The following is an 18,135-nucleotide window of genomic DNA, read 5'->3' as shown; positions in this document are numbered from 1 at the left end:
GGAAAAGTCCTCATCGTATAAGAGTGTGGAACATCGCTGTCACAGCAGCAGCCGTTCTGCGACTCTCTTCCTCTGCGGATGATGAAGTGTTTAACTGTCCCAGCGTGACGATAACGAGCCGCTCATTTCAATTCAACCAGTGATTTCATCTAGAAAACGTTCCGCCGGTTTCAGGTCATTTACTGCGTCGTTATCACACAGCGGGAGATCTTCTATTCAATCAAACTGTTGCAGCATTTTGAAAAAGACAAAACTGGTCCACTGTTGAAGGCGAGTGAAACAAACTATATTTATAAGTTTATTACAAACTCTAGTGGTTTTAGTAGTTACGATAGAGCCGTGGAGGTGATGGAGTAGAAAGAGGGAAAGAGTGGTTGCATTGCTCAAACAGAGGAGACTGCTTAGTGTCACAGGTCAAACCAAACAATGAGATGAACAATTTGAACTTATGTAATGTACATCACGTAAAATGAATGCCTAATTATTTTTTTTATTTATAAACAATGATTTTTTTTGTGTGTCAATTTAACTAATCTGGAACTGTTTCACACTGTTTGATTGTTACTATGACGACAAAGGGCCAGGCCACCAGGGGCTCAGCACTCCCACTGAATATGTGGTTTTGGGAGTCGGTGGAACGCGACCTGTTGTGTTGTTTTGGTGTGAGGATGTGTTGGTTGTGTAACAACCGTGGGAGGCTGTGGCTCAGTCGGTAGAGTGGGTTGCACACTAATTGGAAGGTTGGTGGTTCAATCCTGGCTCCTCCTGTCCACATGCCTAAGTGTCCTTGAGCAAGACACTGAACCCTAAGTTGCTCCTGATGGTGAACCATCGGTGTGTTGTAAGTCGCTTTGGATAGAAGCGTCAGCTAAATGTAATGTGCTGTCTCACTCAGGGCTGTGGTGTCCTGCACACCCCCTCTTTCAGCCTCCAGGGGGTCTGACTGCCATTACTACATTCAAAAAATCCACTGATTTCCTGTTCCTGAGCCACTGATTTCCATTTGCATTGATGAACGACACAAAGTCGCTCTCTGTGCGCTGACAAAAGCCAAAGTTAAACACGATACTTGCTTTAACACTTTCTCAGCTTTGCTTCTGGTATTTGTTGTCCTTCATGAAGCAGCACGAGTTCACCGGTTTATGTTTGAAAGCCGGCGATTGTTAATTTACATTTTACACAGCGTCACAACTTTTTGGGAAATTGGGCTATAAATGATATAAAAGTGATGTCACTTATATTACTTTGAATTTTATACAAATTCTTTAAAAAGGCGATTAAGCTGAAAACTCCTAAAAACATTCATGCAAACCTGCCAACAGAACTCAACACTGATTACTGTCAAACTTTCATTTAAACTCATTCAATATAACTTGAATTAAGATTAAAGCACAACAACCAAAACAAATCACAAGTATTTAGATGACAACTGACTGCAGTAAATAACCTCAAACAACATGTACGTTCAGACAGACTGTGTGCTGAATGATGACAACTATCAACAGGGCTGGGAGCTGTTTTTTTTTAAAGAGGTTCCTAGATGACTCTTTAAATATCTCTTCTGACGAAACCTTGACACGGTTACTTGGAGCAAAAATTTAAACGAGAGAAGCAATCAAAAACAAGGCTAGACATTTGAGCACATACTTTATATTCTACACGTAAGCTTTTTACCGAAAATATTACATTCAGATGTAATCAACACCATTTTAAACAGTAACTGCACACATTTTTTCTCAGTAACTGTATCTGATTATAATTATGTTTATGTTGTAATTTCATTACAAAACTTATGAAGAACATTTTTGGGGTACTATCTTAATCTACACAGAAAACATTTGTGGCATGGTGTATGTGGGACAAAAATCATTTCAGGCTTTGAAACACACTTAGCACTTTATTTTGGTCATTTTGTTTGATTTGTTGAGATAAAGAATAAGTTAAATATCAACCTTTATTAGCCTTTTCCTTTAAAATGATGGAATTTCTTGTGTAGTGATGAAGGCATACGAAGATGGAGACAGACATCAACCTTCATCTTCATCTAAAAAGCGCCTGAAGGATTCATCATCCATCTTGGTCAGTGAGCTTTTTTTCTCTGGGATCCTCGTTGAACCACCAGCACCGCCTCCAAACAAACCACATGGCCGGCCCATTCATCAACGCTTTCACAGCAGAAAAGCAGGTCAACATGTCGGCTAAACTGAGTGTCGATCCTGAAGATGGAACCGGAGGAGATGGATGATTCTCCGAAGACTCACTTCCTACTGGTCTGGCGCTCGTTTGGAAATGTACAAGACAGACTGACTTGAAGCTGCTCAACACATCAAATTAAATTTATTCATCATGTATATTTATTTCTGATTAGCATAAAACAAAAAAGTATTTCATGTCTCTGGAAGTCTTTATTAAGGAGGGAAAAATAGCCCATTATGTCATCCTGTAGGCTCAGAAACTGGTTCTTCTCACTGAAAGCCTCTGAAACAAACTGAAGGTGTGAAGATATAAAAATAGGAAATTTACAGTCCAGAGATTCTCTTGGAACTTGACCAATGGAAGAAGCTAAAAATGACAATATCTTCACTGCTTTCTTATTGAGCTTTATTTCATCTTTTTTTTTGTATCTGTATTGCTGGACCTGCCTACATGTGAAGAGAAGAAACTCACATTGACTTGTTGTACAGTTTGTGCACAAGTCCAAGTAGTCCAAAGATATGTAAACTCCTACATGTTTAAAAGGTACACCTGTACAGTATTTTGTTCATTATATTGGGGTTTGATGGAGTTCGACATCCTCTCGCTTTAAAGTTAGACTTAAAACTTTTCTTTTTGATCAGGTTTATAGTTGGAGCTGCTCAGGTGGCCCCGAACCATCCTGCAGTTCTGCTGTTATATGCCGAGGCTGCTGGGGGACCTCGTGATGCACTGACCTCCTTTCCTCTCACTCTTTCACTCTCGTTACACTCACATGCCACCATTACATCTTAATAACTTCTCTCTCCCAGAGTTTCTTCTTATAATCTGTTGTCTCCATTCAGTTCCCTCGCTCGCATAGTTTCTGTTCTTTCTTTTCCAGATGTCCCGTCATGGAGCTGCATGTCTCTGCTCTGTGATTGTCGACCCACCAACAGTTCATGTTTTGTATCTCTATGCTGTTCTTTTCGCTCTCCTCTCATGAGGCAGATGCTCCGCCCACCTCTGATCCTGGTTCTGTTAACAGATGTTCTCCACCTCTGATCCTGGTTCTGTCGGAGGTTTCTTCCTGTTAAAGGGAGTATTTCTTCCCTCTGTTGGAGGTTTTTCTCCCTTAAAGAGGAGGTTTTTTTCCCTCCTAGCTTATGTGGGAATTGTTGAATTGTTGAATTGTTGAATTGTTGGGTTTCTCGGTATAATGTTGTAAAGTTCTGCTGTAAACACTTTACTGTGTTAAGTGCCATGAAATAAACTGTGTTGTGATTTGGAGCTATAAAACTGCAATTCAATTCAATATAAAAAACAATAAACTAAAGACTTCTCAGTTTAATTATCTGGCACCTTTTTCTGCACCCTGCAACATATGTACAAAGTAAAGGAACACGTTTTATCTGACTTATTTTACTGACTGAACACAGTGTGAGAGCATGTTGCAAATTTCAGAGCTCATAAAGCTGCTTACTGAAAGCAATGACAGCCCTGAAGAGCGGAAAACGTTCAGCAGTCTGGATTAAAGAATTTAAAGCTGACACTATAATAGTACCTTTAATTTACGAAAGGTTTATGTCATCCTAATTTCTCATTATTACCTTGAAAATGAACTGCAGAGAGCTGTGATTTAATGGACTGGTGCTATGCAGCGTATTGTATTGCAGTAAATTTCCTCCCTCTCCAAAACTATGTATTGATTTAGCAGTAAAACTACACTCAAAATCCCAGTTCTCGGTTATATAACTCAGATATAAAAAATAAATTCCTCGGCTAATTCTACATGATGTATCGCGGCTGGTCTGGAGAGCGAGATGACAGAATGAAAATAAACATAAATCTGAAGAAAACTCTGAAGTTATTATCTCAGTAAAAGTTGAAGAGCTGGATTCTCGTCAAGCGTTCACTTTGTGTTTAATACCCACCGTGTGTTTTTAATGCCGCTCCACCGCAGGACCGGTTAACATAACCGTGTTAAAGCGCTGGCGACGCAAAGCCTGCTGGGAGCTCGGGGTCCGGAGCAAAGCCTCCCAGCAGCAGCAGCATTAGTCGGGATCAGAGCTCATTTCCAGCCCGGGGTTAAAGGATGTGGAGACGCTGCGACTTCCAGCTCGCCTCCACATGTTCTACTTAAACCTGTTTACACATTCTCTTTCACCGATTCTGCCTTTTTCTGTTTTCTCTTCACACACACACGGAGATGACTCAGCAGATAAAGTTTGCTGCTGCAAGACGTGGCTCAAGTACACAGGATGGAAGCCGAACAATGGAGTCCACGTTGTAAAGAACAGGTCCGTCTTAATGATTACATGAAAATGAACGGACTTTGTTTGCTGTGATCGCAATTGCTTCTGTGCAAAAAGACATTTCACAGTTTATCTGAAGCTTCATGATGAAGTGAAAACAATGACCTCATAGCGGCATCACGTCCACCGTCTTTGCGTAGCTGGTTTAAAGTATCAAAATCTAAATAAATAAAAGAAAAGACAACTACAAGAGAAAACATCGGAAAGTTCATGTGTGAACAAACATAAAACCTTCGAGTAAGAATAGTCTCTTTTTCTTTTTTTTTTTGCCTCCACCTGCTGCCTTTAAGTGTGTCGCTCCCTCCGGCGTTAACATACAGCCTTCATCATGCCCTCAATATGTCAACTGAGTAACGGGAGCTGGGAGGAAGGGATCTGCCGCCACTAAACGGGTGGCCGAGGAAGTATTACATGCGGTGGTAATTCTCAGCTCGAGAGATGTGTGAACGGCACGCTGTCAGCTTTGATGTCGGTACGAGGGAGAGGAAGGAGACAAATCCCCGAAGAAGGAGGAAGATCCGCTGTGGTTGGACAAGGCAGACACATCCTGTTACCCAGGATGCACCACAGGAGATAGGAGGGTTAGTTAGAAAGAAAAATTAATTAGTTTGTCTCCTTTAGTGATGAATTTATTTTTATCTTTCTAATTACTTTAATATTGGAAGGGGATGAGTGCATAGTGCTGCTCAGCTGTATGAATGTAAGCAGAAGGCACGTAAAGAACATAAAGAGTCTTTAGCTCTGGACTGCATGGTTCATTTCTATGAAGGATTGTCTTTGGGTTTTCTCGCTGAAAGAGGAAGTGAAGGAGGAAAGAATCGAATGAAAATCCATGCGAGCAGCTCTGTGAGATACATCTATTGACTGGATATAAAAGTTTTCGTAGCTTCCAGGTCTGTAAAATGGTTCTGATCCAGAAGTGTCTTCAGCTGCAATACCAGCGAGTGCCACTAGAGGTCGTCTCCAAAAAGCCTCCGGCTCCATAGACTCCCATTCAACTTCTCTCATCAAATCCAAAGTGAATAAAATGTGTCCATCAGTTATCTCGGTGTTGTTAGCTAAAGTCACTCCTTCTTATTAGTTTTCTGGAGGTCCATCTGAAAATAATCCCTCATTCATTAGAAAAGAAGATTCAAGAAGACCTGTTTTTGGGGGCGTGTCTGTTTGATTGACAGGCCTGTGGTGCAGTCAGGTTACAGCTATCGGTGGGCGGGACGTAGTATCATCAGGTTTCCGATCAGATCGGTCAGATCCACCGCTGGCTCCTCCCCCAGCTCGTCCAAATATGGTCACTTCCTGCTCCAAACCCAAACTGCTCCAAACTAACGAGATGGTGCTGGTTGCTGATTGGGCACAACGCTGTTTTCAGCTAAACCGTAGCATTAGTATGCTATTATGCTCTACGTGGCAATGCTATCATGCCGTTTAGCAGGTATAATTTTGACACCGTTTGCCATCTTTATTGAGGGTGTTAGTATGTTAACATTTGCTAATAAGTAACTGTCGCATTTACATGGGATTTAATGGTGTGTTCCTACCTGGTAAACACACCTGTGTGTCTCCCTCCCTGAGACGTGAGGTCTGAACAAGCCGCTGAAAGACTGAGGAGTGTTTTTCCTTCTTTAAGACCAGAGCCTCTGTGGGCTTATTTAATTAGTGAAGCTTTAATACCAATTTAATGGAAATTAGTTACAGGCCCCCACATGAATTCCATGTGTAGTCTTATAGATTAAGGACTCCCAGCTATTCTAGATTTAAGGTGCTATAGATAGATAGATAGATAGATAGATAGATAGATAGATAGATAGATAGATAGATAGATAGATAGATAGATAGATAGATAGATAGATAGATAGATAGATAGATAGATAGATAGATAGATAGATAGATAGATAGATAGATAGATACTTTATTCATTTATTTATGATTTTATTAATTATACTTCGTACTGTGAAAAAACATGGACTGTTAGTTATTGATGTAAAAATTACTTTGTAATATAAACACATTTATTTAGTGTAAATGTATTTCGCCTGCATGACAACAAACAGGGACTTCAACCATGTCTCCTTCTTCACCTTCACAAACTTACTAAGTTTATCAAATGCAAAATGAGAGCGAAGGACTTTAATGGCACAGGGAGGTCACATCAGCCCAAAAGCAGCTGAAGAAGACCAAGAACAAGCTACAAAGGAACAGCGCCGAGGTGTGAGATGGGACGAAGAGGTTGTGCTGATCAACTCCACATACGGCTCATTTCCAGGTTGTATTAGTTTTCTCCACTGAAAATAGCTCTGCACGATTCACGGTTGTGAAAAAAAAATTCCTTATACTTTCTTATAATCCTTCTGAACAAGCCGTTTTCACTCGTGTCCCTTTAAAGTCTCCCGTCGTTAAAAAGCCAGCTGGCCTCTAATTGGCCACCTCCCAAGAAAGTCTGCCGAGCAGCAACACTTCTACCACACAACAGAGAAACTATGAAGGTATTTTTTTTCCGTTCCGAGAGCAAATTTCTCGCACTACAATCAAAAAGTAATTTCGTTGGTAAAATATATGAACGGAGAATGAAATTATTTGGATTGCAAACCAATTCAGTTTTGTTGATTTTGTTCACAGACATTTGGTTGCAAATCAGAGCTCTTTGGCAAAAGATGCAAAAGTACCTTTACAGAAACTGATCTGCAGCATAAACAGTCAGACATCTGAACAGACACACTTTAAAACAGCCCCTTGCAGAGAGAAATCCATTAAATCTCAATGTTCAGCTGGTAAACAGCGGCGATAACGTCCTTCTACTCTCCGTGCTTCACTGTACAACATCTGATTATTTATTAGCCAATTAGCAACTGCCAAGGCCATAAATCTGAAGAGGACTTCATTTCCTGCTCTGCTGGAATCAGACCAGACATAAATACACTAAATTACAAAAATAGCAGCTGAGCATCGAGACACCACAACCACTTATTTCTTTGTCTTGTTGAAACGCGTTGAAGCGCGACAGCTGATCAAACCGTGTGAGAACATGTGACAAAATGTATGAAGCTCTGTGATCGTATAGTATGAAGGTGTACTGAGTCTGATGAGTTGGAGTGTTGTGGAAGTAAATTATTAATGTGCCACATTGAATTTCTCTCTTTAGATCAACTCTCCGTCAGTACAGTGAATACAGAAACGGACCTTCCTGGAGTCGAATGAATAACCCAGCTGGGACATTGAAAAGTTTGAATGTGAAGTCCAAACAGCTGGTGTGAAACTCCCCGAGAAGGCAAATGGTTTTTTTAAGGCATGTTGAACCTGATGGCTGCAGAGCGCTGAAAGACTTCTCCTTTGATATCAACTCTAATGCAGGGATATAAAACTCTAAGATCAACCCTAACCCTCAAGTTATTAGTGAGACTTACAGAGTTACAGCAGTGCTCTGTACGTTAATATGTTTGACGGTAGCTCGCTTCATTTAGAGTTAAATTCATCTGGTAGGTTTATTAAACTTAAAATTGCAGAGCAGGAAGCAGAGTATGTATATTATGCTCGAGGGTGTACTTTAACATCATTATTACGGTTATATATGTGGTTGCTGAGGTCAGTAAGCATCACTCTCGAGTAATATTGCTTCAATATACGAGTAGTTCAGAGAAATCTGATCAACTGTACATTTGGCACCTCTTGTGTAATTTTGCTTTATTCAAAAATTACTTTGTGCTAAAAGATTTCTTTGAATATGAATTACAAAATAATCTGATTGTACCTTTTTAAAGTGACATGATTACAAATATTTATTAGTGGTGGAAGATACGTTCATTTGGATAAAAGTCTTGTGGCGTGTGTCGGCAGGTGTCTTTCAAACATTTCTCTGTTGACATCTCAGTAATGTTATCAGAGAACTGGGGTTAGACAATGAGTAACCTGAAGATTTAATCATTCATACCTTTAGACAAACCAGCTGCTGCGACACAACGCGGAGGAGTTGTTTCAACAGAACGCATCAAAAATGCAATTTGTTCCTACAACTGTTATTTCAGCTACATAGTTAGAAGGTCATTACCGCACAGACACGGCGCTCATTTATTTTCTTCCTTCACTCCTGCATTGTTGTTTTTCCTCCCGTGTTCTTCTCTCGTCATTTGCATCTCTATTTGCTGTCTCGTTCAGGTTGAGACACTTTTAGAAACCCCGCAGGCGCTTTTTGTTTTCACACCTGAACAGTTTGTACTTTTTGTTTTTTGCTCTCCCACAGTGTGTTTTAGGATCAGAGAGAAAAAACACAAACTAAAATAATTATAATAACCATGAGGTTTTAACGTCGGTGCTGATCTCTGGGGATCTTAGAGAAGGAGGTCTGTGGGAAGAAAACATTATTTTTAATGCACTGACTTTACTGATTAAAATGAATTGTTGCAGGGTGAAGACCTGCTCACAGGGTCTGAACGCTGTCAAGTACAGGAAGAGTTTTAGCTCCCAATTTACCTCTGAGCCTTAAAGCCCTCGCAGCCTGCTGTCGGTGATAAAGAGTAGAGGTGGGAGTGAAGTCTGTCATTAAGTCAACTTGTATTATACTTTTTAATTTGAAACATGGGCTTTTAATTTGAAATGGATACAGGAAGTCGCAGATTTCAGCCAACCGAACTTCATCCATCAGTCATGTTGCATTTGGTCTGCTGATCGTGAACTCCATATGAGCTCCAGTGTTAGTAAAGAAATGTAAATAATTAGGTTGTATTGTGTGATTGAATATTTGACGGTGGCATAAATTCAGCAACAATAACAAGACGGAGAACAACATAAAAGGCACCCGTATGTTCTGGGGTTGAAGTGTTTCTGTTGATGCCAACGGTTAATGTCACGTTAACCGTCTCTTCACTGCTTCCTGCTGCTGACCTGCATTCAGTCCTGGCTGGAAAGGATTCCACGTTCGCCACTTCTCACGCTGGTTTTAAAGTGCTACTGAGCCACTTTCTGACATGCTTTCAAAAGGTGACATTCATTTTGACTGTTGGACCATTTGTAGGTAATTTACAGAGGTTATTGTATCCAGCACCCCTCAGGTTCACCTCTCCCAGAGAGAATCACACTTATAACCCCGGCAGTGTTTGTGCCTCCGCTCACTGACTGCAGCGTTAGCGTCAGTCGGACAGACGGCGACGGCAGGAGGTACCGATGTTTGTCTGCTGTCGCGCAGATCTTCGACTCAAAGCAAACAGCCACGTGACGACGCCACCGAGGAACGAAGCTCGGCTCTTTTGAAGGTTTCCGAGGCTGCCGAGTTTTCCCATGAATATTCACACTGTGGAACTTCACCAACACTTTCCCCCGATTCCCTGCTGATCCAAGATGGCTGTCATCAAACCCTTCAACGTAAACAAAAGCCGAGAGAGCCGGGACTCTATTCATCTCTGGTGACGCAGATTTATTACCCGCGAGAAACATTTCCTCCTCATCCCGGGGAAAATGATATTTTGTAGGAATCAGTTCTGAGGCCGCTCAGAGGCAAATGGTTCTGTTCACAGTCGAACATAAAATCAATCAGGTTCGTAATGGTCTGCACTGAGAGCATGACAAACAACCATGGCAGCGCCGAGCGCTCCAGAAATACAGGGACACAATCATTTCCCTCAGTCAGCATGCGCTGAAATGCGAGGCATTCTGTAAATAAGATATTACTCCGAGGATCGGCATATTCCCTTGAACAATTTCCCTCTAAAATAAGTGCCAATTATAAGCAAGAGTCAGACTGCTCTGCAGGGTAGCTGTATCATATTTGAAATTTAAATCCGAGGCAGCATTGTTGGAAGACGATAAATGCGGCTTCATGAGAGATTTTGATAAAAGAATCCCCGACAATGAGGGAAGCTGATAGCCATCTGTTTCACATGCGGTGGGCTTACTATCTGTTGCTTTGTGGAAAAATCCCCTTCTTCAAAGGGACGCCGGGTAAACTGGGCTTTAAGATCGGAAGAAGAACAGACGAAAAGGCACAGATGATGATAACGCTACAAGGACGCTGGGTTGAATCTAAATGTCAGAGAGCTTCTGCAGTCAGATGAACTTTAGAGAAACCACGGCCTGCATTTCACATTCAGCTCTATTTGCGTCGCGCCTGTCCAGCTGTGTGATGCTGCTCTGCTGCATCATTCCCCTCAACCAGAAACAGGAATTCAGCTGCAATGCAAGAGCAGCTCTCAGCCTCAGATTAGGCTGAATTACCTGCTTTCTGCGCTGACAGCAGCAGAGCTCCAGAAACATCTCTTTTCTCACCAAAACACTCCAGCATGTCCCAGACGGACAGATGTAATTATGCCCTCCTGTCATTAGTGTGATGCTCCACAGTCCGCACAGCAAACGCCTCAAACAGAAGCACTGACAGAAGCATCACTCAGCAAACGTCTGAGAACTTCAGTCTAATCTGTCATTTCCTCGAGTGAAATCTCCCCCGTGTGCGTCTCGGAGCAGCCGGCGGGGCTGCAGCGTCTCCAGGGTGGACGAGCTGAATCAGTGTGTGTGTGTGTGTGTGTGTGTGCGTGTGTGTGTGTGTGCGTGCGTGTGTGTGTGTGTGTGTGTGTGTGTGTGTGTGTGTGCGCGTGTGTGTGTGTGTGTGTGTGTGTGTGTGTGTGTGTGTGTGTGTGTGTGTGTGTGTGTGTGTGTGTGTGTGCGTGTGATACTCTCAGAGAAACATTAAAGGAACAGCAGACACCCGAGACGTATGGTTCGTTCCTGCGCCACATTAGGACAGAAACACTCGCAGAGCTTTGACTAATGTGGAGGGCGTCTTCATCACTCGTCTGTCTCGTCTCACACTGAACCGTCACTTCTGCAGCAATGCCGTGAATACAGGCGACCGACTGTAGTGAAGTTACAACACAAGAAAAGAGTGGTGACTTTAGCATGAACCTGAACAGCTGCAACACAGCGGTTACATTCGACTGCACCATCAAACTCAGGAATCCCAGAGCTGGTTGAACTCCACAGACACGACTGCTATTCATTCACATCTTTCTGTTTACGAGCTCCTGACTGGCTGAAAGTTGAGACAAGTAGATTTTCCTGCTGCTTTCCCCCCCGATTTCATTTACAATTTGTTGCTCAGCGTGAAATAGTTTGATTACCAAAAGGAAAATGTTGAAATGAAGCAAAATAAATGCAAAAAAAAGTACAGTGCATCTTCAATGTGTTTCTGAGCCACTTTGTTTCATCAGGGTTAAAGTAGGACAATACAACTGTTAGACCGACAGCTCGGCTTTGACAGTTTGACAAAAATAAATGATATTATTTATATGGATTACTCATCCCATTGTAGTCATGAAATGTCAGATAAAGACCGGTCCTTTTGTTCTCACAGAACAAAGCCATCAAAAGCAGCTGCCATTAAAAAAAAGAAAAAAAGAAAGGAATATAAAATGTCTGTCACAATCAGCGCTCAGGAACTTTTTAAAACGCTGCTCCTGCAGTTAATTACACGGTTGTCAGTAGTTAGTCTGATAATTGATTGAATCTCATCAACTGATATTCAGAATTTCATAGAGCTGTTAACTGCAGTAGCAGATTGTTTTGTTGTCCTCGTTACTTTTTCTTGCCGAGCATTTTGTTCAACTGTACGTTTGAGCCTCCAAATTAATGTTCGTCTTACGCACCAATTAGTCTCACGGGATGCAATACAAACATACTTTGTAAGGCGCTTGCTAGAAGGTTAAATCAATATCTTCTTCAGTGGATCAACAAGGATCCAAAAAAAAAAAATCGAAGGTCATCACAACATTAGAGGAGTTTTGAATACATGATATGAGAGACATGATGTAAAAGACACAATAGATGCATCACGAGCATGTGACAGGACAGAGTGAGATTATCTTTCTGAAGCACTCCCTAAAAATATTCTCAAACTTCTTCAAGCCGAGAGAGCCATTGCACTAATGTGGAAGAGTATTGAAGCCCCGTCACCGTGGATACGGGAGATCTCAGATTGCATCGGCCTGGAAAGCACCAAGACTTTGCTGATCTCTGGGAACCGTACAGGAACATTACAACAACTGGACATGTGGACGGCAAACAGCCCTTTTTTTAAATTTTTATTTCTTAGTATATTTACAGTATATTCTAATACGATGTTCTTAAAGTACTTGTGTAGAATGACATGTTTCAGGAGTTCTGTATAATCCAGATGGTTGTTGGACAGTTGTGATGCTACAAATCAGGAAGATATTTGTTTCTTTAAGAGCTGCTACAAACGTCTGGATCATCGTCCAGGTCGTCCACAGTTTCATCCACAGAAAACAGAAACATACTGAAAAATACATCTGGGTTGATTGAGGTGGATTTTTTCTTCCCTGCAGCTGCATTTTGTGTGTCGTTTTTTCTTATTTACTCACATCACGGAGACGATGTCCCCTCGTTGGACTTGGTAGTTCCTCACACTCCAACGGTTCAGCAGGACGACGTCACACTCAGACCCCCCCCTTGGGTTGAGGAATGGCTGCAAAAAGAAATATAACATAAGTAGAGGAAGGAACCAGAAATAATTGTGAGCCTTTCTGATGGCACTAGTTCTCCTCACTACACCAGTTTTTCAAGGTTGAAGATAGTTTTTAATCACTCTGTCTGCGTGCTGGACTCATTGTCATGCTGCACAATGAATTTTAATTGGCTCCTTTTTCCTGCCTCGAACACATCAAATTCAAGAACTGACTGTTCACTTCCCTTCACAGGTGCTATGGTAACAAGATACACAATGTTTGTCACTGCAGACCTCATTGGTTTTAATGTTGTGGCTGATGCTGTGTATGAACATATGTCAGCTATTCAGTGGACACTGCTGCTGGATTTCTGTTTCTGTTAACCAGATATAATATTATGAAGAAACTGACCTTTTTAAAAACATTTCAATTATGGATTATGGAAAGTCAGAAACTTAAATATCTGCATTTAAAGGCGACTTGCAGCAGTTTTCATATTTGAACCCATTAATGGCAGACAGTGTTTATTGACTGCTCTACAGAGAAAATAATGTGTTTTTAGACTGATCTCTTTCCTTTCACAGAGCAGAGCCATGGGTTCAGTTCATTTAGTTGGGGGAAAAAATGTCTGAAAACTTGCAGCAAATAATCTAGGACTTTTTAAATCAAAGTTTTGGTATCATGGGATGCAGCTGCGTGCATCTGCTGTTCTGGATGAAGGTCTCTTCAGTGTTTGAGCTTTAAGAGCGAGCTGCTGTTCAGCATCACAGATACCGACCAACCCTTGATGCATATCATTTCTTTTTAGCTTTTCATTAAGGCTCCATTGTTTTATTTATTGTTTGGGTTTTAACAGTTTTTTATCGTTTCATCTTTGTTCTACACTTCTCTAGTTTGTATTCTATCTTAAGTTTCTTTTATCTTTCTTTGTGAAGCACTTTCAGATGCATTGTTGTATGAAAGATGATATATTAATAAATCTGAGTTTAGTTAAGAGTTGAGTTTAAACTGTGTACATCGGTGTAATGAAAGAAAACAGAATTAGAGCTAAATGTTCTATTTACATCCACAAAAAGAAACTACGACCGAGGTGACGGAGCTCCCTCCTTCTCCGGGTGTTTCCGGGTCTGTCAGCTTTAATATCCAGCTGACAATCTGCAGAAATGATGTGATGTCATCATATCATGACCAGAGACTATAAATAATATTTCCTTGTCATGAAACATCGAGTCTGTTTGAGAGCAAAGGGACACGCTGGTGTTAGTATGGTGCTGCCAACAAACAGCCGTGTCCTGCGTAACAGCTCTATCACGCTCGTCTATGATCTGAAAACAGCAAAATCCTTATTGCTACAACTCGGTTTGTGTCGCTTCGACGAAGCTCGCTCACGTTGGCGCGCGACTCGACAAACGACGACCGTTTCATTAAACAGGACGCGCGCAGACCATTTCACGCTCGTCGGGGTAATTGACAGAAAACTTATTCTCTGTCGTCGCCAAAATAAATATCGCTGTCGGAGCTGTCAGCCTGCAAGTTGAGTTGATCAGTTAGAGTTGGATACTTCATCAGCTGCAGTCGTATTTCATCGTGCCGTTTCTGAAACTCCTGCCGTGTCAAAATTTATAGGAAAATATAAAAGTGGGAGAGTTTGATTGATCATTCGTTAAATGTTTTGGATGCATGAGTTTGAAATCTGGAGTATTAAAGAGAGCAGTTGATGCAGAGTTTTCATAGAAACAATGAGAGCAGTAACCACTGATGTGATATATTCCTGACCTCTAATAATGAAATGAACCTCCTCCACCCTGCACAACCAACCTGTGGCTTTTCTGTAATAAATACATGTTACAGACTCAAACATTGTTCAAACACAGAACTCTAGTTTAAATTACAAAGTCAAAATCACAGGAAACAGTTGTAGAGAGAAAAGTTGTTTGAATTTCTGAAGGGCAAAATGTCGCTGTCCAAAACCGAACAAAAGGTGCCTCAGTTCAGGTGCTTTCCTTTGACATCGATGGGATTGTATCACCGTGAATTCGTCCCCCAGAGTCAGACAGTCAACACTGAGTTCCACTGGGACCTTCTGAGGGAAAACATTCGCTGTAGAGAAACCTGAACCGTGGCACGATGGCACTTTGGTCCTCCAACATCTCCCCGTCACCAACGCTCTCCAGACTTGGCTCCCTGCTGCTTCTTTCTGTTCCCCAATAATTCGTCACAAACGTTGATGTGTGCTCGCTGCTCAAGTTTCAGGTTCACAAAAGCACGTTGAACTCGAGAGCTGATCCCGATCAAGTGACGTACTTACTAATGAAACTCGCAGCTTCTCGGCGCTCATCGTGGTGTCACACCGTTTGCTCCACCCTCCCATTGCTACATCACAACATCAGAATTTTGCTGATGAAGCCTCTTTATTGTGTCACAAAGTGAAACCTTTGGTTGTGAGTTGGTTGGACTTTGATCCACAGCCCGGCTTACACACACCTCGCTGCGACAGCAGAGGACTGACTGTTGACCTACATGGAGGTCAGCTCACATTATTTGACTTTTTTCCTGTTGAAATGCTTTCAAATCAAGCAGCACGACTTTCACTTTAATATTTAATAGTGTCATCAGCACAACACTGAAAGGATCTTCGGCAAACCGTATTTGTAACCACGTCAACTTGCACATTTTTGTTTTTATTTTAAACCAAAAAACAGCAAAATTCTGATGTCTATGACTCAAAACTAACAAAACCATGAGGAAGGATTTGTTTGCAATCCAACTAATTTTATTCTAAGTTCAAAAATGTTTTACTTACAAACTTAATTTTTATTTGCAGTGCGAGAAATCTGCTGTGAAAACTGTCTTTTATACTTTAAACAGAAAAGACAGAAAAGCCTTCACAGGGAGCTGCAGGCTGCTGCCAGTCAAACCGACCAGCGTCTCCACGCTGCTGCTGAAGCACGCCGCCCCCCTCCGGGGATGATTTCAGACGGACCTACGACCCTGAACTCTGCGGGGTGATTAACTTCAGCCAAATAACAAGGAAGTCTGAAAAAAATACATCTGAAGTGCGTTTTCGTAGGTAAATATCTACACCAGTGTGGATCTGGACCATAGTGACCGTCAGCCAGCAGAGATAGACGATGACATCATCCATCAGCCTAATGCTATAGGATACCATATTTATCTATTACGGAGTCCTCTACAAAACCAGCTGGAGAAAAAGTAGTCAGGTCATTACAGCGTTTCTGATCTCTGACCGTTTACAGATGTCCAGAAAACTGAACGCACCAAACCTCCTCTGTTCTCCGAGCACGATGCGCTTCATCAACACACCGATCCCTGGTGTTTCCGTTATAAAGTCTACAGGCAGACCACGCAGTCATCAGCAGCAATCGCAACCACAACATCTCTCATCCGGTGTACTATCAGAGAGCATTATGGGAATGTTTTCATGCGGAGCAAACACGACAGCAAATGACTCACTGGTGATGTGGAGGTCATCTTCACTTTTCAGAAACAGCAGCTACTATTCAGAGAAGAAATGGTTCCCTGCAGACTTCCTCGCTGTGGTCGGGAATATTGTGTTTACTTGTTTATTTGTGCGACAGAAAGACAAAAATCCCAGAAGACCAAAGCTTCATATCAACGGATAAACAATTATAAAACCCCAAACAGAGCAGCAGCCGTCTAAACATCCAGCCAGCCAACCACTTTCCTCCTTTACACACGAGCACAGGTTGATTTCATTAATGACTTTTGATCATTTGATCAGAGTCCTCAGATCTACTCAGCGAGTTCGGTTTCGTGACCCAACGTATGCAAAAACATGAATATACAACACAAACCAAAGAGCAACATGCCGCTTTAAAATGCACGCTCATTAGAAACGGGTAGCAGATTGTTTTATGCATAATTCAACACGTGTGGCGGATAATGAGCGGCACGAAACAAATTCGCTTATTTTTTCTTTACAAATGTGCTTCTGAGATGAGAAGCGAGCAGCAGGTTGCTCGGAGGAGAGAAGAAGTGTTTGTGGAGTTACTTCTCCTCCAACGTGTCCACCTGAGCAGCAGGAAAGCAGGTTACGACTCATTAATCACATCCAGAAATGAAACCTTTTTTTTTTAACTTTTTGAAATTTGCCTCCTGATGACGAGTTCAGTTTCGTCTCAGAAGAAAGTTTTTTTGTTTTAGTCAACAGAGTCAGTCAGTTTCCATCAGTATCATTTAAGTGGCCATTTTCTTTTTACACTGTTTCTGAGTCACCAGCTTAGTGTGTGGTTACCATGGTAACATGTATTATTCTCATCCAGCGAGAGATTAAACAGAAAAGTAATTGTTTAAACATTCACACACACACAGACACACACCTCTCTCACTGTCCATCCTGCTAGCTTTGTATTGGCATTAGCACAGCTGTTAAAAGAAGAGCAGCAACCGATTTAAGGAACTAGAAATACTCAATTTCTCTAAATTGTTGGATAATATGAATATCGTGATACGTGGTTTGAGAAAGAACGCTTTTCTCATAATGTATTTATATACATATATAGAGATGTGTGTATATATATATATATTCATAAGCAGTGGAGGAAGAATTACACTTATAATTATGAATCAATTAAAAGTGCTGATTCTGAAGAACAACCCACTGGAAGTATATAAATTATCTTAGTGTTTCATGTGGATGCATTCATGTAAATGTAATTTATTGTTGAGTATCTAAAGATGGAGATGATTTACGTGTTGACTATAACGTTTGTTGAATTAACAATCTGAAACGTGCCTGAATGTCTTGGAGTAAAAAGTGAATATTTGCACCTGAATCCAGAGCAGAGGAGGAGTGTCGTAAACTAGTAGTTCAATATAAAGTGTCATAAAATGGAAGTACAACTACCTCAAAATTGTAATTAGGTTAATTGCTTCATGTACTTTACCATCTCGTTTTTCAAACTAAATCCAGAGAGTAAACAGGGTTTTAGTGAATCATTCTCGGGATGAGTTGCTGCTCTTCAGTGGAGAGAAAAGAAACAGCGTACCGTCGCTGCACGGCCGAGTGAAGATGTTCTGTTGTGTCACTGCAGAGCTGAAGGACGCTGAGACGTGTCCAGTAACCATGTGGTAGTCGAGTAAAACCCGTCGCCCAAATGATTCAAATATGACTAAAATAAAGTCACATTGTTGTCAGAAGACTAAAACTAAATCAAAATCCA

At 41.3% G+C, this 18,135-nt stretch overlaps 1 protein-coding gene across 2 annotated transcripts in view; it reads right to left on the bottom strand.

The window, feature by feature from the left end:
• The window catches only part of immp2l (inner mitochondrial membrane peptidase subunit 2), a 121,221-nt gene that overhangs the window by 88,688 nt on the left and 14,398 nt on the right, over nucleotides 1-18,135 (bottom strand). For both annotated transcript variants that reach the window (XM_069714465.1, XM_069714466.1), the window contains exon 3: nucleotides 12,848-12,951. In XM_069714465.1, coding sequence (XP_069570566.1) covers nucleotides 12,848-12,951 — 104 coding nt within the window. The remainder of the gene's footprint in view (nucleotides 1-12,847; nucleotides 12,952-18,135) is intronic.

This window comes from Brachyistius frenatus, unplaced genomic scaffold (genome assembly GCF_029030835.1).
Source record: "Brachyistius frenatus isolate BFR_SWC_R1_liver_20210118 unplaced genomic scaffold, ASM2903083v1 Contig_131, whole genome shotgun sequence".
Taxonomy (NCBI): Eukaryota; Metazoa; Chordata; class Actinopteri; family Embiotocidae; genus Brachyistius; species Brachyistius frenatus.
This window is presented reverse-complemented; position numbering and strand designations above follow the sequence as displayed.